General features: G+C 51.9%; 1 protein-coding gene across 7 annotated transcripts in view; it reads left to right on the forward strand.

Annotated features, from left to right (window-relative positions):
* The window catches only part of LOC142583133 (poly(rC)-binding protein 3-like), a 248,227-nt gene that overhangs the window by 174,473 nt on the left and 51,069 nt on the right, over positions 1–22,685 (forward strand). For all 7 annotated transcript variants that reach the window (XM_075693469.1, XM_075693474.1, XM_075693472.1 and 4 more), the window contains exon 3: positions 5,514–5,687. In XM_075693469.1, the coding sequence (XP_075549584.1) occupies positions 5,613–5,687 (75 nt within the window). In that variant the 5' untranslated portion in view covers positions 5,514–5,612. The remainder of the gene's footprint in view (positions 1–5,513; positions 5,688–22,685) is intronic.

The following is a 22,685-nucleotide window of genomic DNA, read 5'->3' on the forward strand; positions in this document are numbered from 1 at the left end:
TTCTTTATTACACCGACGTCCCACGCCTGCGCCGGATGGATCGCGGTCCGTGATCCCTAGAATAAACGTTAACGAATCGTGCACACTAAGCCGATTTGCAACGCGAATCGTATTCGTCTATGCTTGCAAAACAGGGCCTTTTCTCCCACCTGGCTGTTTTGTGTCTGTTCCCTATTTGCTGACTATTTCCATTGATCCAAGACCATCCGATTTTATACTCCCATTCTCAACGTTTTATTATTCTTGTCCCTTCCCTCTTTCTAAGATAAATTCGATTGGCTGCAAAAGTATTTCGTGGCGTACGCCTTCGTTTCGATATGAGCGCGATATGAACCGCCGAATCGATGCCTTCCCAGCTCCGTTTCCTTGTCCCGACGTGGATTATGTTGCCCGCCTTGACATATAGTTTTCTGAAGATGGGTTCTTTTGATACTTCTTGAGCGCTCTCGACCGAAATAATCGTAACCCTGTCTACGCTGCTTTGATATATATATATATATATATATATATATAATATGTATATATATACTTGCGGCTCCTGCGGAGGTGTTCCGCGCTGTGTAGGCGTAGTACTCTGCACAAGCGAAGTTTTGCTGGCGCGAAAAGAGGGGTGCTTTCCGAGGCCGACCGGCTGCACAAGAAGAAAGATCTGACGGCCGGATAGACTGGTCACGAACAGGACGTGGATCTAGCGAAGCTTCGGCACCCTCTGGCGTGCTTTTCTATGTCGTAGAGATTCTCTGTGGCACACTGGTTTACGGTTTATGTTTGATTCCTATATATGACTGCTTGCAGTGCTCTGTTTCGTCTTTCTATTTCTCTGCTTTCTTTTTGTATGTTTGCGAATGGGCACCTCATTAGACTTCAAATGACCTCGCGTGTTTGTGCACCTATTTGTATCCGTATTAGTCTGTTTGCTCTATTTTCCGGCGCTTCAGCAAATCCAGCCCTCATAGTCGCGCGTAAGGGACCGCTCCCAATCTGAGCTGCTTATACGATGGACGCAAACAAGAAATTCTGGGGAAGGGGTAGCGTGGAAGGTCAAGGAGAGATTTTCACTCTCTGGGTAAACATGTGGGCGAAGAAATCTCCTTGCTTCTCAGCTTTCTTCTTTTTCGTCTTAAGTGCGTGCGTGCGTGCGTGTGTGTGTGTGTGTGTGTGTGTGTGTGTGCGTGTGTGTGTGCGCGCGCGCGCGCATACATGTATGCGTACGTGTGTCTGAAAAGACAGTTGTACTGCAGCACATCCACGAGGAGGAAAGTGGACCGAAGCATTTCTGTAGAGTGACGTGGCGCGCGAGAAACGTCGGAAAAGATTCGCCGAAGCAAAATCTGCTTGGCATATTTGCCCAGCGTCTTAAGATTGCGCTGCGCTGCAGACGGAACCTGTTGTAAGACTTGATTAAGCGCAAGCGCTTAACTAAATTAGGCGCCTAAACACGGACGCGGCTCGTCGGTTGGTTCCCTCATCTTCGCTCACTTGTGCCCTGCATTTCTCTCTGTCGCTCACTGCTTTCTTTCCCTTATTTGTTTCTGTCGCCACCTCCATAATTCTCGAGATTTTGTGTTCTTTCCGTGGCCCCGCCCGTGTGTTCGGTTTTCATTACCCTGATGTTGTGCTTTTCACGTCAGCGCGCTCTTTGTTCCTTCTTATCGTGCTTCGACGGCTCGCGTGCACCCGCCACTTTCGGCAACAGCAGCGGAACGTTTCGACTTTTCTCCGTTAAAGCTCCTCGCTGGTTTGTGCTACTTTGTACGCGTTTCTCCGGTCTGTGTGCGTTCTCTATATTCTCGCTTAGGTACACTTTCCATCCGTCAACAGAGCAGGGCCTCGTTTTAGCCGTAACGCGAGCCGGTAATGAGCACACGTCTCAGCTGTTCCCCCTTGTTCACATTATGGTTTTTGTGCCTCTATTTTTTTTTTTCGGACGGCGCAGTGTATCCTTAGCCTTCCGTGAGCGTGTTCAAGATATCCCAGTCCCTCGCGCGTTCGTCGAGGTCGAAGTTTCTCTCTCTCTCTCTCTCATTCCCTCCTTTATTTTACTTAAACGCGACGCTTAACTATGCGTACGTGCGCCCGGCGTCGCTCTTTATTTCACGTAAAATTGTTTTAGTAGCCATATTGCGCGTTTAATTTTCTTGTGGTTGATCATCTAGATATACTTGTTATAGCATCATTTCGCCCCCGCTCTTTTCTCTGGTTTATTGGGGGTTAACTATATGGCCTCTCAAGAGACTACAAGGCATACGAAGGTGCCCTTTAGAACTGTTGATGAAACTGGTGACAACTGCAGCACGTCGTCGGCGCGTGCTCGCTGAAGCTCATATGCGACGGGTTTGTGACCTATAACACGTACTGCACAACGGCAGCATAAGTTAGCAATATTATAAAGTTAAAGCGCATTGCAAGGTGGGTCCCGATACCCCCACCGTGACTCGCGCTCGTGTCCAGCTCTAGTGCGCGCTTGCTTGACGCGTCGGAGCCGGTGGCGCGCATATCGCTGTTGCACCACGCCTTCGCCACGTCCCATACCTGGAGAGTTAATTCGATCTCCGCTTTCTGTGCTTTAATTCGCTCGTTATAGTTGTACGCAAGCAGCTGCCGAACGACGCGCATATGGAAACATTGGCCTCGCCGTCCAGCCACGGTATGGGCTGTTGTTACGACGTGGCAAGTGGACGACATAAGACTGACCGAGGGCATCGTGAGTCGAGAGATGGGGACAGTGGCGAGACGCAGTCTAATAAAACTTAGCTGTTTTATTTACATAATGAAAGTCATAGGTGAAAGTGCGTAAAATGTGGGGAAAGGGGGGGGGGCTTTGTTTTAGGCAGTTTTATGAAACCTGGAGGCTTACGAAAAGGGTTCTGCTGAAATCGAGGACGACGCAACGAGCTATGGAAAGAAGAATGATGGGTGTAACGTTAAGGGATAAGAAAAGAGCAGATTGGGTGAGGGAACAAACGCGGGTAAATGACACCTTAGTTGAAATCAAGAAAAAGAAAGGGGGAGGGGGGCATGGGCCGGACATGTAATGAGGAGGGAAGATAACCGATGGTCATTAAGGGTAACGGACTGGATTCCAAGGGAAGGGAAGCGTAGCAGGGGGCGGTAGAAACTTAGGTGGGCGGATGACATTAAGACGCCTGCAGGGACAACATGGCCACAATTAGTACATGACCGGGGTAGTTGGAGAAGTATGGGAGAGGCCTTTGCCCTGCAGTGGGCGTGACTAGGCTGATGATGATGATGCTCCAGAAATGCCCCTAGTTCCCTAGAGGGGCAGGTCCGAATGTTGTCGGAATCCTTTTCTTCCGGAAGGCAGCGGGGTCGACAACGCGAAGGTCCTTGTTGCTCAGGTAGTGACGACGGCTTGACCGGGAACAACAGTGCTCCCGATTATTTGCCTAACAGGGCTCGATCAACAGGGAGTCTCGGGAATCGATGGGGTGCGGCTGGTTCAACGCGATTCCGATGGCGGGATGGGCGCGTACTGTGTGGGACCGCAACGTTCAGCTGTTGCACAGGCTACGGTATCGTGCTCCGCGAGTGTCATCGCCGTCGAAACCAGTTCCGCGATCCTCCCGAGTCGTCCTCGGGTCTTAGAGGACAGCGTAACTTCGTGGCCTAGACCCCCGCTGTGTGCGTAAATAGCGTTCCACTCGGGGCGCGACGCGTCGTCGACGCAGAACGAGGCAGGCTCGCGCTGCAGCCTTTTACACACACGTTTTCTCACGCGGTAATTTCCAGGAAGGAGGAATAGCTGGCGCCGCGAGAAGCAGCGAACCCGCCGCACGCGCGCCTTGTTTCTCTCGTCTTCGCGACAACGAGGCCAGGGGGTAAGGAGCAGCAAGAGCGCGGCCGTGACAATTCCGCGGCCATTGCGGGCACGAGCTTTAAAACGGTTCGGCCGCCCTCTCCCGTCTGGCATCTTCTTCCTCGGCACTCGTGTCGAAAATGAAAAGCGTGTTCGTCGCCGCGTCGCGGCATATCTCCGACGTGTCGTCCTGGGTGCCGGAGGCACGGCGTGTCTGTGTCAGCCCCATTTGTCTCGTCCCAAGCAAGACCTCTTCCCCCACCTCAGCCCGACGCTTGAGTCTTCTTCTTTCCCCTTCTTCGCCGGGCTCGTCCCCCCTTCGAGCACTTCTCAAACCCCTTTGCTTAGTGTTGTGTGCCGGGTACGTCTCTTCTCTGTGCTCGTCGCACCGAGCGCGTGTTTTCTGAAGCGCCCGTGTGCAGGCCAGTGCGCCTTTCGGTGGAAGGCAATCCCGGCGGACTATAAGCGACTATGCACGAACGGTGCACCGTGGGTGACGAAACTGTGAGTCTTAACCCCCCCCTCTTTCGAATGTTTACCTGCCACTCGAAAGGTATGGCGTTCTGTTTGGATGCAGGCGTGTAGCTGCATTGGGAAGATGAGCGCGAAGAAAGAGAAAAAAGGGGTAGAAGAGTAAGCTGTCGAGCGACACAGGTAGTGACACTCGTTCGGGAAGTTTTAACTTTCTCACTCGACATCTTCCTGCGCGGCAACTTGTCGTCGCTTTCGCGAAGCTGTTTTAAGCGTCCGTAAGTTTTATAACAAAAAATTTTTTTTTGCAAGCTGCCACGGGGATACAGTTTCATTTGCGCGATTTTTTGTGATGTGCATACAAGTGTAGTTCTTGTTTAGGTCGTCTTGCAATGTTTATTTCTCGTCACTGGGCGAAAAGCACGATGCCGAACAGTTCATAAACTGAATGGGGGCAGTTGTGCTTACACTTTTGCACCCCTTCCTATGGGTTGGTAGAGCGCCCATGATCCGCGCGGCGCTCAGCTGGAAGACGCCGTGTCATTTGGCAGCATGGCAGTCGTCGCTGAATTTATGCTCGCAGATGCGGCGATTGTGGCGGCCACTAATTTGTGCTCAAACACAAGGCACAGTCGTGCCAACGCTTATCGCGGAGTTTCGCCCGGAGATGGAAGGCTGTAAGAACTGTCCCACTACCGTGTGTCGTAAAGATTCCGGTGACGTTCACAGTTTATCGCGTACTTGGACGAGGATGAGCTAGACTGCGCAAATCGGCGAGGCGCCTTTGCCCGCGGGCCTTGCCTCGTCGATATGATCGAGAAACAGCCTTGCGTGCTTCGCTGCCGCCTTTTGGAACTGGTGAGGAACACTTCTGGCATTCGTTCGGGCTTGTCGATTGAGCTACGTAACTCTGAGGAAAAGCCGCGAAACGCGTGGAGCGAACCGTAGCTTACCTCGTCTACGGACACTTTCCACGCAACGCATATTTCGGCTGACGTAACGCTGCAGTCAGTGGTCGATCGTTGTCCGGTGTCTCGCGTGGGTTTGTGGTGGATGGGGGCCGCTAGCTGTCCGCCTTGAAGTCTGGCGGCGAAGCAGTGACGCTACGGTGCGCTTCGCCGGCGTCTCTTGCGGTCGGACGTGTCTGCTTTTGCCCGTCTCTTTCTGTCTGCGCCGAGACCTTGATCGTGACCCCCGCTCCTCTGTGCCTGTTTCGTGTGCGCAGCGCCCCTCCGTGCCCGTTCCGCTGCCAGCCACCATTGTGCCCTGCCCGGTCCTTCCTCCAACCGCCGCCGCCGCAACCACCACCACCACCTCAGCCACCATGGCAGCTGTAGACACCAAGGCACTCGACGGCCCCTCCGTCACCCTCACTGTCCGCCTGATCATGCAGGGAAAGGTGAGTGCACGAGCCTGCCTATCTCTCTCTCTCTCTCTCTCGCACACAAGCTGCGCACAACCCTGCCCATGCTGCTGCCTTGATACCATAGCGGCCGCACTTGCTGTCTGCGTCTTGCTTGCGCGCTTGCATCGTTCGCTGTCGTGTTCAGATGCCGTAATGGTGCGCACGCAGCCACCGGGGTCGACACTTGTACATGGATTGCGCGTTCCTGGTCGTAATGTAGTTTCGGGCAGCCCAAGAGAGCTGAATCACCGCGGCCATTCCCGATTACCATCTCGCTCGCGACAGGGGACGCGGCGTCACGACTGAGACGGTAGCTGATATCCGCGGGAAGGATTAAACACACCGCGCGTGGCCGTGACCAGTTGCGTCGTCTGTCATCCCAAGTGTCTGTCGCGACCAAGAGGGGCGTATTCTCGGACGGCCACTTTCGGCGATACTATCACTTGAGTGACGTAGTACACAACGCGCTGAGTCATCCAGCCAATCAGCGCAATCGGTTTTTCTCAACCAACCAACTAGCGCGCACTAAAAGTGATATCTCCGAAAGTGACCGTCCGAGAATACGTCCCCAAATCGCTCACAACGGTTGCTTGGCTTCCGCGTAGTGCATATGTGCTCCCCTTCGGTGAACTCGAAATGCTGCGGCAACTCTTGTGGGCGTCTAGTAGCCCCATCGCCACATTCAAATTCGTTTATGACATTGCATAGTATTACTATATGTTGGTATTATGTGGGCATTTGTAGCAATTACACTATATTTTTCTATTATAACGAAGGAACTAGTATGCACAGAGGCATGGACAAAAGTCTAGTATCTTTCTCTTTGCACCTTTCATCAAACAGGTACAGCAGTGGCATATAAAAAAAAAACAGCAGTTTCGGAAATACAAAGCAAGACCCTTTCGGCTCCTCAAATTTTTGTTGTCGTAATTCATAGTCAGCACGCGCCTATTTCAGGCTCAGTTGCAGGGTAGGGACGTTCTGCCAAGTATCTCCAATCACCTCGGTCGTGCGTCTACGTATAGTAAAGTGGCTGATTGGGCTAGCTAGTTGGTAGTTTATACTATATACGTGAACAGCGCCAAAGCAACACAGGGATGGCTCAGCGCTCGGCCCGTCTCGTTCTCGTTCTCGTGTTGCTCGCGCGCTGTTCACGTTCAACGTGTCCCCTGCGGATTTTCTGATCTGATTATTCCGCCAAATACTCTGCGACCATCTGCCCCGTTCTCGCTGAATAACAGTACGTGCAACGCAATGGTTACCTGTTCGAGCCGCATATGGCTCGACCTGCCAAACTACGCTTCTACCCTTTCATCTAGGTCACAGTTATCGTTTACCTTCGTTTTCATCACACTCCTCCTCTCCCTTCCTCTCTCTTGGCGTCGCGCCTGTCATTTTTCGTAACTATATAATCAGAAAACTGGGTTTCGGGCAGCGTGCCTTTTGTCAAAACGCTCTAGTTCGCGCACGCGTTAGGTTTGGTTAAAAAACGATGAACTCCGGCGGTAAATTGAAAAGGATTGAGCGGCGAGTGCTGGCTTGCCTGCTTTTTTCGAGCTGCCTTTAGCGGCGTAAGCGAAAGTAAACGAGACAGCGCAATACGTATGGTATGCTGTTGCTGCGACGTGGAACCTTGTGGATGTTGTTGGGTAGAGACGTTCGCTCATGCTCTATCTAGAATTCACGTCAGTCGAACCGCTTCAGCCTTGGAGCCCTGCCGCTTCGGGAGGACGTGTATATTGTTGGGCTTAGTCGGTTAAGCTTAGTCAGGTATGGGAGTTGGCGCAGCAAGAAAGACAAAAGAGAAAGCAAGCACGCTATAGAGGCTGCCGCATAGTCTCCCTGTGTTTGTAGTATTGAAATGTTTTTGTTTTTTTTTAAACTAAGGTTCCGCTTTGGCTGTTTGCCCTCATAAGCAGGCGCCAGTGCTAGTGACCAGAGCGTTTCGCTTTCTGGGTATTTAGGCGCACGCAGTGTTGGCTTACATCCCTCACGTATATAGCGAGCTACTACGTAGACAAAAAAAAGCTCCTAAATATAGACCCACTAATTTGGCGCGGTGGGTTACGTAAACGCGCAACCACTTTCAGCTTGTGCCGCTTCTCCACACAAGCGTGGGCGGCGACGTCTTGGCCCGTCCGCCTCACTCGTTACACCGTGCTCGATACAATGACGCATAACAATGTTTCTTTCCCTCTCCTCTACGTTTATTAAGCAACTCGGAAATGTTGGACAGCGTCGAGAACTGCCGTCGCCACCCACTCTCGAGCTCTCTGCAAAAACAGGACATGAGCGAGCAGCAATTATTAAACGCAAGTTAGGCAAACTGTAGCATGCATCGTTGTCAGACTTGTCTGCCACGCTGGTTTTGTGCCACAACCTCGGTCAAATCTGACCGGAATCTGTTGCGTGCAGCTAAAAGTATGACGACACTTGTTATATATATATATATTGGGGCAGTCCCCTATGCATGGTCGTGCTACAAATGTTCCAGTGGTTCCACAACGCATGCAATAAAGTTCGATTCGTTTGTTCGTTCTTAGCAGTCTGCGTCTCTTTGAAGTATTGTTACGGAAGGATGAATGAAGGGAGGAACAAGGAGATCGCGAGATGCTGGCTGCTGCAGGTTGTTGGTGGTCAGCCATCCTAACTACTCAGACTCATTTTGTATATATATTGTATATACAATCTTCTATAATCCCAACATCCCCGTAACATATTGGTGGAGGTGCGGGGTACCACGGCTGGAAACGGAGCTCCGCAGTGGACGTCACATTCACCGTCCGCACCATCAATGACGGTGAGCACTCGGGATCAACGTCGTTGCCGCCTCCTACGTCACCGTCGCACGCTACGTCGCTGCCACCTTCGGTTGTCGTTGTTCAACCCAAGGATCCTGGAACTTTCTGCGGGACCGATGGCGCCGGCGTTGAAGAGTGGGTGGCCATGTACGAACGCATGAGTGGAATCAACAGATGGGACCCTACGCTTATGCTAGCTGACCTGTTGTTCTTCCTAAGAGGCACGGCAAAGGTGTTGTACGAAAACCACGAAGAGGAGCTTAACAGCTGGGACCAATGCAAAGAGAAATTGACAGAGTTGTTTCGCAAACCAGCCGGCCGTAAAATTGCCGCAAAGCAGGAACTGGCCTCCCGTGCCCAATCCCCTACGGAGTCCTATGTCTCGTACATCCAGGACGTGTTGGCACTTTGTCGTAAAGCCGATCACGACATGACAGAAGCTGAGGAGGTCGGGCACGTGGTTAAGGGCACTGCTGACGACGCGTTTAATCTGCTCATGTGCAAAAGCTGCTCTACAGTTGATGCAATAATTAAAGAGTGCCAACAATTGGAGCAGGCCGAAAGCCGACGCGTATTGCAAACATTCGCCAGACTTCCAAATACAGCCGCAACGTCGACGTGTGAAGATCAACCGACACAGCAGCATGCGTCGCCATCAGAGGACGTGGGGCGAATCGTTAAACGTGAACTGAATGCGATGGCGCCCGCAGCTTTCTGTTCGCGTAGCCCTGATGCTACCACATTTTAAGTTCATCTCGTACAAGCCATCGTTCGCCAAGAACTTGAAAACATTGGTCGTCTACATTCTGTGTGTGCTGTCGCCCATCCCAGAGCTAACGAACGCCCTTCTACTATTTTCGCTTCACCCCGACGCTTCTCTCCGCGTCATCGCAACCCGACTGAGGGGAGAAGTGTGGACGACCAGCCGATCTATTTCACCTGTCGCCGCATTGATCATGTCGCACGATACTGTGGCAACTCGTGGCCCTCAACACCTCGCACGCCGACAAACCTGAGCCGTTTTGATGGAAATGCCCGCAATGTTTCGCCCACCGCCGAGTCTAACAGTGCCGACAACTCTGCTAGGAACACGTGGTACAGCCGCTCACCATCGCCGCGCGGACACCAGTCTCGTTCACCGCAAACACGTCGCCCATCTTCCCGTTCGCCGCAGCCACGTCACCTTCCGTCCCCTGTGGTGCTTGGCCGCGACCTTTCGGAAAACTAAGAAATGCAGCCCTCAGAGGTGGTGCTGCATTGCCTACTACTGCAGCAAATCCTCTGTCTGTGCCCACAAGGAGAAGTGTAATAGACGTTTAAATAGACGGCGTAGCTGTCCAACTACTCGTCGACACTGGAGCCCACGTATCTGTGATGAGTGCTAGCCTCCGTAGATGCTTAAAGAAGGTCCTCACCCCAGCAGCTGCCCGAGTGCTTCGTGGGGCCGACGGCGGCTTGCTGGTTGTTCTTGGAATGTGTACTGCGCGTTTAACTATAGCCGGCTGCCCTGCTTCTGTTCTCTATAACATCTCCGTAACAATATTTAATGTTACCCGCCGCGCGGTATCTTAGTGGCTATGGCGTTGCGCGGCGAGGCTCGAGGTCAAGGGTTCGATCCCAGTCGCGGCGACCGCATTTCGATGGCGGGCGAAAATAAAAAAAAAACGCTCTTGTCTTAGACTTAGGTGCATATATAACTTAGCTCGGATGGTCAAAACTAATCTGGAGTCCCCCCCCCCCCCCCCACACACACACACTAGGCATGTGTCATAGTCATATCGAGGTTTAGATCGGGGCGTAAAACCCCACAATTTAATTTAATTTGTCTTTAACGTCGTATTTTGTCGAACTTTCAGAGATATCCCTCCCGTGTATCGCCACTTTAATAATTTCACCTTGTTTAACCATTGTTCGGACCTCTTTGACCGATCCCGGACACAATATTATTAAGTCACTTGCTAGAATGCGTTATAGTGTATACTTGAAGTAACGCCTTGATATTCCCCGTCGTTCACACCGACATTCGAAGTGTAGGGAAAGGATGAGGCTACCAACTCGCTTGCACACAGTGGCTGACTTCGCGTTTCCTGACCCGAGACGAAAAAAAAAAAGAAAGCAAGAAAAATCTCGCCAGACAATTTAGGTTCTTTTCTGCGCCATGTGCGCCTCGCTCAATATCCTTCGGCTTTCTGCAAGAACATTTTTTTTTTTTCGTGCCATCCCAATCCGTTGCTCCTACATACAATGTATCCGTTTACTTACACCGATAGTACTTGCCGCGATTGTGGAGAAATAGCCACGTTAGAACACATGCTCTGGCGCTGTGCCCAGTCACGCTCTATCATCGATAACAGCTCGGCCAGATGGGAGGCGGTTCTCCGCAGCCCTCTTCTGGCTGACCAACTCTGGGCTGTGCAGCAAGGCCCGCGATGCGGCCCAGAGGCTTGGCCTTCCGGTGCTCACGTGGGAGCAGCCCGTTTCGTGATGATTCACGATCTGCAGGACCTCAATGAAGGTTTACCATACCATACGGTTAGGCAGAGGCATTCGTTAAGTAATCGTGACAGTCTGATTTATAACCCGACAGACGACCATGCAGAGCGAACTTAATGCAGAGCTCTGCATTAAGTTCCTGGTGCAGGCCCCTATACGGATTCGTGCTGCAGGTGCTCCGCTGGTCCCAGCACGCATGCAGTCGTTGCGTGTGTGTGCTAAAATCGTCGCAGAACTGCACAGGTTTGCCGACAGTTATTTCACATCGCCCTCCTGTTCGCGGCTAATTATTCGAGAGCCGGCAACGAGTTTAACGATCATGATTCTCGGTTATCGTCGCCTCCGCGCGTTGTGCAGGGGCGCACACAGACGAGAGTTGTTGAGGCCGCCTGTATACAGAAACGTGACCACCGGCAGTGGTATAGGCTTTTGGGCCCCTTGTAATATATGCCCTCTCTCTGATTAGCTAAGCGATAAAGTGATTTTGTCGGAGACTGATCAGTTTCCTGTAAACATGTGTCCTGTTGACTCAAGAGGGCGGGAACGAAAGAGGCGGCACGCTGTATACGGAGTGCACCTGTGCGTAGTTTCTTCTCTTTTCTTTTTATCGCTACGTTGACTGCCCTATATATTTACGTGGATGTCAAGGATGGTTATCGCCACTTTAATTTATCTTCTTTGTTTGTATTCAGCACTATGATAATGTGCGGCGCAGTTTGTTGCGCAAAGCGGCCTATATTTAGGCGTCGCGCTGATCGTCACCTTTCTCGCGTTCGTTGCGCTGAACCGATGCTTGGCGCCAAAATATGTCTGTGCCACTTTTTTTAGCATTATCACTACATAAGCTGGCTCCGAAACGTGTGAGTGCGCATACCGTGGTGTGTTACACTGCTGTAGCCAGTGCGGCAATTCGCGGCAAGAAAAAAAAGACAAGTGCGCATCTTTTGCACTCGGTAATAAAAGCGCCGCATTTCTTTTTTCGAGTCCCAAGAGAGATACTCGCGTATCGCCGGTGCTGCGACATCTGTGCAGAGCTACTGATGACGTTAATAACTTGTGATGACATCCTCTTTGAAACATGGCGGCGACAGATAGTCACATATAGCCTGCTTGAGCTGATCAGGTTGTACTGCTTTATCTATTGCAGTCTAGCATTCGGCCTATCTCTTTTTCATCTCGTAAATTTATAAGCCTGTAACGACTTTGGCTCCATCTCTTTCCTGTTTCTTATTCCATCAATACTAAAACGCATCTCGCTTGTCTAGACCGCTGACCACTTAGTAACACTCCCACGGGCTTTGATCCCCTGCGCTTCTAGAAGCTCAACGTTTTCTACGCTTCTGGTTCGGTGAACGTCAAGGCACTCCATTAGGATGTGCTGAGTCGGTTTATTCCTGCAGCCGGCACACACCTCGCCCTGTCGCGAATCTTTTCGCCTGTGTGTTTTTGCGCTCAGGCAGCCAGCTCGCACTACTAAAAGAAAGGTATACTACTCTTAACGTTATCGCACTAATTTTCCTTCCAGAGTTCCTTCTTGCCGTATTTGTAAAACCGCGTTTACTTTTTCCTCTTGTTGGTGCGGAGGAGGAGGGCAGGAGGAGGATATTTCATGCAATACTACATTTCGCGATCCTTACTCTTGGCCGGCGAGCTTCTCATTTCAGGAGGAAGTTATATGTTTGACTTTAGTTTCCGCGTTTAATTCGATTCTGTCGTGCGTCGATAATATGTTAGCCATGGCGAATACTAATTTCGACAGAACGTCACTTATGCGGGCATGAAGAACACGTCATTGCAGAATTGAATATTTGGTAGTTCCACGGCGTACATGCATTGTTCACTGTGCTTGCGACGGGGAGCCTGATTCTATCTCGCCGGACCTTAACGGGAAACAAAGACACGCCACGAAGTTCCAGTCGAGCATTGTTCGTAAAATTTGGGACAGTCCCGTGAAGTCCAGGATGTCTGGCAGCCCTAACGCTGTAGCCATGGCGTGCGAAACGCTTGGCGTGTAGCGGATTTTTGGCGGCTTCTTTTTCAACCAAAGTACTCGCAGCAAGCCTACACGTCGTTATGAGGCATCGATTTTCTTTTTTTCTTTTTTAATCGTGTGCGCCTTATCTAAAAAATGGCGGCGATGGTAACGCAACCTTATATTGGGCTTTCCTTCTTACGATGACTGATCACTGTGCTGTCAACGCCCCCCCCCCCCCCCCCCCACTTTCCCGCTATATTTGCTCCTTTCGAGACACTGTTAAAGCGTGCGCACGAGGCACGCATCTATGGACCAGAGTGATGAAATTACTCCTCGCTCTCCCATCGCCGACTGAGCGGCGGTCTGTCGATGCCAAGACAAATAGGCGGCTTCCGCCGCCGCGCGATCTGCCTCCAAACGAGACATCCGGCTTCTGTTAGTCAATTCGCGCTCGCCGAGCCAGAGCCTCTCCTATGGCCGGCCTCTTCTGCTTACTCTTGGACTCTCAAACGGTTTGCCGCGGGCACGCGGTGTGCGTCAATATATATAGCGCTCAGCCTGTCCCTCTCTCTCTCTCTCTCTCTCTGTTCCTCGCAGCTTGCCGCTCGTTAGCGGCCGTCCCTGTGCGCCTGTCCTTCTGGCGGTGCAGCCCCACATCGCCGCTCGGGCTCCATGCCTTCGCGCTATCACGCCTACTCCACTGTCTGAGCGCGCGGGGGCATTCTGCAGGCGCGGAATTCGCGCGTCGATTTTTTTTCTTTTTTCTTTATTTTCCCCCCTTTTCCCTCTTGGCGAGCCCCGCAGGCCTGGTCTAGTCGAAGATGCGTCTGGCATTTTGAGCCGGGACTGTCTGGCAGGCACTTCTTATTTTTCTCTTCTTGTCTTCATTATCTCTGCGTTCCCGTCTATCTAGATCTGCCTTTTCTTTTGAAATATCTGTGCGCTCCGACGCGCGGCGCAGTTATGGAAGGTTTAATTTGTTTTTTGTCGTTCGGTGCTTGCCTGTAGTCGATGATTGTGCTCTTCTAATTCGCCTGTCTGTTCATATCTGACGAAGGAGCTCATTTCTGACTGCGCTTCGTTTTTTCGCTCTTGGCCGAGAAGAAGATCAAAATGAGTTTCTCCGAGCTTGATGCGTTTCTTTTTTCTCTGGTTCTCTTTATGCGAGTTTCATCCGAATTATTAGCAGCCGCCGATTGTGTAACCCTCAGCAGGACGTCCCCTGCTTGTATTTCTCGCTTCACTTGCAGTTCAAGCGCTCCTTCCTCTGCGCCGAATGTTCCTCTCATATTTTATTCATTTCAAAGTTGGGAAAAAGTAGGGTAACGGCCTCTCTCGTGAATAGTTTTCGCACGAGTACTTACTCGCCTCTGGAACGTAAATCGGAAATTCGATGCCTGAACACCATTCATGTTCATAGATGCCTTCATGTGCGCTCCGAGACAACAAAAAACAGTTCGTTTCTTCCTTTCCTAGTCCTTTAGATGCTTGCGATATTTAATTTATTAATGCAGCTCTTGCCTTCTGTGTCGTCGTAAGTATATTGCGCAATTGTAATGACGTTCGCTGTCTTCTCGAAAATGAAAGAAGGCGAGGATGAGGGGAAGGGGTGATATACGGCACCCGCTAATGTGCTATGAAGTCTTCGTATACCGTAAAACAGAGGACAAGGTCTCACCCGAAATTTAGAAACAGCCAGTCGAAGATGGAGGGCGAGCACTTGTTCGTCCAAGGAGCCGAAGTGCGGACGTAGGTAATGATGGAAAGGGTGCTGTTTAGGTCTCGAGTTTTCGTACTGAGCACGATTTATTCCATCAGAAATGCATCACCCGCGCAACTCGTTAGCCACACTCTTTTGCACTTGGGTCATGGCATGACCATGAAGCGACTCAAATGTTGGATTTATTCAGTTTGAATGAATAGATTCCCGCAAGAAAAAGCCCGGAAGAAGTAAACAAGTCTCCAGATTTTTTGCTTGGTGAAACTGTAGGTTTCCACGTGACCAAGATCGGTCGAACGAAGGTTGTTTCGCCGACGTTTCGGCCAGGCGACCTGGTCTCCGTCTGGGTGACAACAGCTCGCGCTGACGAAAACTGGTGAACCGCGGTCGAAACGTTGGCTCCTCCTGTCTGAGGCATCCCTTATTCGACCACTGTTCCGTCACATCAAGTATCCATCTTACCGTGAACCTCTGTTTTGCATAGGCTTGCATCGTGTTCATTTGACTATACCATTCACGTGCTTGATGGCAGCGATCCCCGGAACCCGTTAGCCTACAGCGCCCGCGAGCCCGCCTCCACGACCGAAATTTGGATGAGAACGAATCGCCTATAGAGGGCGCAGTGTCCACCGAGCCAAGGTGTGCTAGGCGCCTGCGAAGCTCTCCCTGTTTCGACGCAAAAGAAAACAGCGATGCCTTCGCTAGCTGGGGCACGATAGAAAGTGGCAGAGTGGCGCGGGGCCTCGGAGCGAGATCAATGGCAAATCGAAGAGCTCGTTGCGCTCTTCTTTGGCGAGCACAGCGGCAGTTTCCTCCAAAGTCCGGCAGGCACTGCTTACCTTGTGTAGCCCGTAAGCTCCGGGAAGCCTCCTCCTGCTTTCTTCGCGTCTCTCGCACCATCCGTGCGTCGCACGGTTGCTCGCCTGCTTTCCCGTTTCTGTGAGTGTGGCTTTCCAGCGAAGCGCAGGGGCGTCAGCGCACTGCCGTGAAGGTACGGGGAAGGGAGTTATGGGGGTGGCGAGGCTCTAAGGGCGCGCAGGGCACCGTCATCGATCAATTAAGTGGGCAGTTCTCATTTGCTCCGAACCGACCGAAGAGGAAAAGATACAAGTAAAAAACAGTAATGCGAAAAGAGAAGCGGATCACGCGGCGGAAGAGCTCGAAGAGCCTTGCCTTGGGAGGTTCGCGCGTGCCTGTGGGCCGTTAAGCTGCGGCACATCGCAATTGGCTGTTATAAAACACACCTGATCCCCGTGGCGTCTCGATCGTTTGGCACTTCTCTTGGGGCTGCTGCTGCTGCCCTCTGGTCTGACACCTGTCTCTCTTTCATTGCTTTTCTCGCTGCCTTCGCTCTAAGCCGGGATGCGTTGACGATGTTTCTTTCCTTTCTTTTTTTTTTGTGAGCTGTCTCTCTCGCTCTCTCTTTCGTTTTTTTTTTATGCCCTGTTTATTACTACATCACCGGACGCTTTCTACGGAAAATTGACGGTGCTTCCCTCTAGGTGTAAATTTAGGTTTTACTAAAATTGACACTAGACACAATAACAGACTGCTTTAAAAATGTTAGAAAGAATGGTACAGATTGAAGGGCTACACAGAAATACAGCCCTTTTCTGTCGGACCAGTTGTTTTGCACTTTTCTATGCCGAAACATTACCAACTTGGCCAACCTTGAAATATTTCCTACTGCGTAGTGTTTTTTTTTTCTCGCTCTTCTTTAATTAATCACGATACTCGTTATTATTTCGTGCACGTTTACCAGAATTACTTTCTTTCTGACTGATAACGCTGTGGCGAGGCTAGTCTTCCGGGCTTGAAGCTCGCTTTGGACACGTTCAGTTAGTTAAGTACCAGCAGGGCACGGGTTCGATCCTGTCCGCCTCGTCTGCATTGCAGGGGGGGGGGGGGATGAAAAAAAAAAAAAACGTTCGTGTACTATATTTAGCTGCAACTTTGGAGAACCCCTACGTGGTCCAAATTAATCCGGAGTCCTCCGCTATACGGCATACCTCATAATCAGATCGTGGTTTTGACACGTAAAACCCCGAAATGATTCTAAAGGCAACTAACCTGATCGTGCAGGGCTTTTGTTTATAGATGCTATAGATAGGGGCAGTGGACAGCTATTCGGCGAACTGATGGCGCATAACGTAGATGCCAGAACGCGGCGCTTATCCATGATTATGAATGCATGAAACGGGAGTCGCTGCACCTTCAGGATGTAGCTGTTCTTTTTCTTTTTTTTTTGAAGTCCTCAGATGACTCAGTACGAGTTCGTCCTCCGTCAGAACAGGCAAGTGGCAGCGCATAAACCGCGCGCTCGCACCCTGTTACGCCACCGTGGAGATTAAGCTTGCCAGGGGCGTCAAATCTAATTGCAGTTGCGTTCATTCCAGCCATTATCCGTGCCGTTTTGTACACCTGCAGTGCTCGCCTTCCTCATTCGCGTAACGCGATTACGCTGCCGAAATTCTCGGCGCGTTTCGGCCCCCCTCCTGTGAGTAATCAGATGTCGGGCGCAAAGTGTTGCTAACTTCTAAACGTCTTCGCCGGCGCGAGCCATTAGGGACCGGTACTCTCTTGCGCAGGTTGCCTCCTCGTGTCCGAAAGAACAGCGTGCGACAAAGGATGTGCGAGGTAGATATGTAGGGCAAGATACCAAGCGCGCAGCATTCTGAAGACGCGTTACCTGGACGGGCGGTAGGGAAGGGGCGGCAGGAAGGGGAGAGGCGCAAGCTGAGCTTGCTTCACGGAGGACGCCCTTTCCTTGCAGAGAAGCAGCGGGGCTTTCCCGCAGCACTCTTAAACTCGAAACCGCACACGCACGTACGCGCGCACATGCTACGTGCGCAGCGCTCTCTCCGCAGCCTACTAGAACAAAAGGGGTGGAAGAAAAAAAAGCATAAACGTAGACAAAAGCCGTAGCCGCCGTTTCTCAACGCGCTATCTCCTCCAAGCCGGGACTGTGTATAGCTTCGAGCAGCTAGCCGGCGCAATTACACGTAGTGCACCGGGGCGACCGACCGACCGACCGCCGCCGCGTTGCTTCATCCCCGCGGCGTCTGTGCACGCGCCCACCGACTGGTCGTTTATTTCTTTCGCCCTTTCCTCCTCTCTTTCTTTTTCCTCGATTTGCCTCGGCAATTTTCTTTTTTATTCTTCTTTACCTTCTTGTTTTGTTCCCCGTCCTCCAAGTTCGTTTTCTTTGTGGCTCGCCTGTCGACGCGATCGCGAAATAGAAGTGAAAGGGTCCAGAGCTCGGGCGTGTGGCGCGTTCGCTCGAGGGAGGGGAAGAAAAAAAAAGGAAGTGCGTAAAATAGAAAGAAAGAAAAAAAATGACAAAGGCGTGCTAGAGCTTTCGGCGTCCAAGGAAAAGAAGGGGAACGTACCGGAGGGGGAAGGAGGCTACTGGAGAACGCCGAGCCTGCCACTTCGGGGACAACTCGGCGGAAAATGACGTCCCCAGGCGAACATTCAAAGCGACAGAGATACACCTCGACGTTGCTCAAGCTGCGCACGCTCACGCGGGAGAAAGGCAAAACGTGCCCCGAGGCCAGCGCGCGAAACACCTCCCGAGAGAAAAAAAAGAAACAACGGTGCGTGCGGCACCACGGAGGTGGCGACAAATAAGAGCGCGCGTGAAAGACAGAACGAGAGCAAGGAAGCAAGCATGAAGTGAAAGAAAGATGGGAAGCCAGCGACGAACAGTGATCGGAAAGAGCGAAAGTGGGGCTATAGCAAAGAAAAAAAAAAAAAAGGAGTGTGCCTGGTGAAGAAACAAACGAAGGAATTCGCGCACCAGCGTCGCGTCGCCCGCCTCCAGTTTCTTCGTAGCTCCTTTCAACGACTTCATTTTTTTTTTCTTTCGTAGGCTTTCATTCTCTCCCTTTATTTCAGGCTACTGCCGCTCTTTGAGCGTGTGTCTCGCTTATACTGTAGCCGCCGCGCGACACAGGCGGTGCGATGCTCCCCGTACTACCCGTTGCCGGCGACAAATAGAACTACTGTTTTCTCTCGCGGGAGCCATTCTTAAACTCGTTGTCGGCCCGGAATGAGCTCTTCCGGATTGCTTTCTGTACGCCCCTCCCTTCTTCCCGGCCCACTCACTCCCGCACGGCAACGGCGCTGCAGAAGAGACCGAGTATCGGGACCTGTACAGTGCTGCTGTCGTAGTTGCCAGCCCGCCCCCACTCCCATTTGCCTCGGCGGTGTGTAAAGCCGGTGGCAACAAGAGCAGCGCCAAGAGAGAAACGGCTTCGAGTCAAGCGAACGCCGGAGTGGCTTGGCTACTACCGGGCGCGCACGGCTTGCTCTTCGCCGTCGCCGTGCAAGAGATGTCTCGACACGTTTCGTTCTAGAGTCGCGCCCGGGGCCCCCGAGCAAGCCCCGAGAAAGGACCGCGGTGGTCCCCCGAGCTCGCGCCGTTATTAGCCCCCGACCAGCGGATCTTGGTGGGACTGGCCGCGGGATTCGTTTATCTGTCACGCGCGCCACTTCGCACGCCGTCTTGTTAACCCGGAATGAAAACGAATGGCTGCTCTTCCGTGTCGGACGCGACAGGAGAGGCCGCGATGTCTTTCACTCGATCATTTAGTTCTTGCGCGCCGTCTCTCGCAGCCGTGCCGGGCTAGGCGTGGTAGCGTTTGAAGATTTGGGGGCGCCGCTCGACTCTTTCCGCACTCTGTATCTCTGAAAGTGCTGCGGCGTGGTGTGCCGAATGCTGGGCGGATACTTCGATGTACTCGCTCTTTCTATCTTTCAGCTTCAAAAAATATAACGATAAAGGAAGAGAGAGAGAGAGAAATAAATTAAGAACTTGCTTTGCGCTGTCACTAAAACGCCTAATCCGTTTCCGCACCGAAAGTTAGTCGTTTATGCCATTGCTTCGCTTTCTGTGTTTGCTATTGGTACGTTGTCGGAGCAAGCAGGTATCACGTGCTACACTGTAAGCCTCGTGCGGACGTCTCGTACAATCGACGCATCCAGTGCGTGGCTCGTGAGAAAGCGGATGACTTTCCGTATGGAGGTGACTGTTAAGCTCAATTCGCCCGTCATGTTCCTTCTTTTTTTCTGGGTTCATTTTAGAACGGTCGTCGTGGCGTTGAAGCTGCTTACTCGAGGCTTCCCGCTTGAATTTCTAATTCGGCCACCACGTATCCAACGTACGCGGGCGGGCATCAAACTCGCTCCCGCGAGATGCATCGGTAGCCGTGCATAGTGTGTCAAGCCTAAACGGGTTTGCGTCTTTTTTTCTACTTCGCTGCAAACCGGCCGCAGGCGCTTCTCACTTCTCTCGATAATGTTCCTCCGAGCGGCGGCAGCGACGCGTTTCCATCGGTACACATTCTCGCCGGTGCGTTTGTTTGCCCGAGCCGAGTGAAAGGGAAAAACAAAAAAGAGTGGATGGAAAGACGGGAGAGAGTGGGGGGGGAGGCCGTATCGATGCAGAGGGCGGAGGTTGGTGGTCTCGGGCAGGGGCTGCGTTTCGCACGCGTCGTCATTATCGCAAGGAATCGCGCGCCTGCCCTTGCCCGCCGCACTCTGTCTTTCGGAAGGTGCGCTTCGCCGACCGCCATTCTCCGGAGCCGGCGACCGCCGCCCGTGTTTGCCGAGGGAAAAAGCGAGAGTTGTCGAGGCGGCACCGCCCGAAAGAATTGCCGTGCGTGCGCCGAGGAGGCGGCAACCAGACTCGCTGACGACGCGCGTGGCGATTCCCTTAAGTGGGTGAATTAATGAGGCGCGCGAGCCCCCCCCCCCCCTTCCCGTTAATTACCAATGGTTCCGGCTTTCCTTTCAAGATCAACGCACCGCGCGACGGAGCTTGGTAAAAGGAAAGGAGAGGGAATACGAGGAGTGGAACACCTGCGGCGATACTTATTGCCTCCTCTTGCTAGCAGGTCGCGCCGTTTTAGTCTTTGGCAGGGCGACACTGCGGCGACAGTAGGCGGCGCCACCTTCGTCGACGGCGACGATTTCGCCGGGGGCGGCGGGATTTCGGGCGAAGTCGCTAAGTGGTGGGAAGCTGTGCGAAAATGCGGCCGTAGTGAATGCACTCGCCGATACGTCCGATATGTGCCTTTTCTTTTTTGTGCAAGATCGATTGTGTTCTGCCACTGCCCGTTGTTATGTTGTATCGTTTTAAAGGCGGGCCTGTTTTGGAAAGGTTACACGTACTTGGTAGAAGTGTAGGCTTGGTCACAGAAAGGAAAAAAAAATGCAAATGGTATAGGAAAAGAAAATACAAGAATTGAAAGGAAAATGGGGGCGACAAGTCAATTCACGAAACACACAAAACCCTCTTTCTGCCTAGCCCTCCATCCCGAAATTATAGGAAGGGGAGTTAGCTTGATGTGCGTAAAATGAATTTCATAGGAAGCTAACTCCAACTTCTTTTTTTAAAGAGCAAAATACGAGTTTGGAGCAAGGCGAGAAGGGGGACGGGAAAATGTTGTTCCTAAGCTGCTAGTCCTTGCGCAGCGACTGTGTTCGTTTACGTTTTAGTCTTTGCTTTGCCGTCACACTTCGGTGGCTTGCGTGGTGCACCCTTTGCAGGAAAGCGAAGTTCATTGCGTTTTATGGTTTAGTGCAAAGTGTAGGTTCAAGGAGGAAAGAAATTTGTACTTTGCCGTGGGGCAAACAAACAAAAGTTCACGCCCGGGAGAGCCTTACTTATAAAGCCGTAGCTAAATATGGACGAATGTACCATTCAGCATGCGCTCGAAGTGCGTAACTGCCCTCGTTATAAACGAACAGGCACTGGTTGGACAAATAAGCTAGGGACTGAGCTTCCTCTTTCCCGAGTTCAATGCGGTATGTTTGCTTTACCTTTAGGTAACATGCGCAAAAGCTTTGTGGACCTAAGATACAGTTTAGTAACGCACGCTAAACGGCGAAGAACACGCTGGCAACGTGTCGGGCCACATCGCCGTAATCCTGAAAGATGACGCGGGTCGCCGCGCGGATCTCGTTAGGTCTTCGAATTCTATGCTCGATTTGTGGCCGGCTGTTGCCGGCGGAGGCACCATATCTCAAGTCATTCACGGTCTTTTTTTTTTTTTTTCCTGACCTGCACGCTGAGTCAGCGCGCACATGCACGGCGCGTTATAAATAAATCCGTGCTTTTGCCTAGCAGCGAGGCTATTTCCTGTTTGCCGGACTATCTCTCCCCGCAACACCCCCGCATTCCCCTTCTGCCGAATATGCAACTTTGTGACGTTGGCCTCGCTGTTTGCTTTCTGAGCCGCCTTTTGTCTTTCTTCTTCGCCCCCCCCCCCCCCCCGGGGTCTTGCGTTACGCCCTCCTTTGCTCGTCTATTTTCTTTTCCCTCCTGCGCAGATTCTTTATTTACTCTTCTCGGGTTGCCTTGCACCTTTCTTTTCCTATATCTCACTGCCCTTATTCGCAGCCCGTCGTATTGCCTTGCGCGGGTATGTAGTCTCTCTTTCTTTCTCTCTCTCTCTCTCGCTGTCTCGCCTGTGTATTAACTGTCTCATTAAAACAGTGCAGCGCTACCGAAGGTAGTGGTTGTGTTCTCAGGAGTTCGTCTACTTTCAACGTTATTTCTTGCTTTTTGCGCTATAAATCTGTCGAAAATATTTGCTACAGCACCTTTATTTTGTGAGCAGGTTGTAACTGAAAATACTGTACTTCCTGCATTCGTTTGCCTCTACGTTTTAAAGTAGGCTTCTATCAAGCTTGATGTGCCTTTTCGCCCACAGCCTTCAACATCGTTGTACATTTTGTGCCGCGCACGTTGGAATAACGTGACCTTGCTTGGCGGCCATTGAACGGCACCCAGACAATCTCGCCACGCCGCTCAACGCGCGCGAGCAGCCTCGCGAACTTATCGTCGCCGATAGGCTGACGGCAGCGCTCGCTGCACGCTTTTAGCAGCGAGCCCATCCGCCCTCGCCTTTCGTCCAACATTGCTGCCCTTTGTGTGCTCGCGTATCACGACCTTCCTTCCCCCTCTCGCGCCCCGGGCGCTATTTCAGTCCGCCGGT

Source organism: Dermacentor variabilis, chromosome 5, assembly GCF_050947875.1.
Source record: "Dermacentor variabilis isolate Ectoservices chromosome 5, ASM5094787v1, whole genome shotgun sequence".
In the NCBI taxonomy this organism is placed as follows: Eukaryota; Metazoa; Arthropoda; class Arachnida; order Ixodida; family Ixodidae; genus Dermacentor; species Dermacentor variabilis.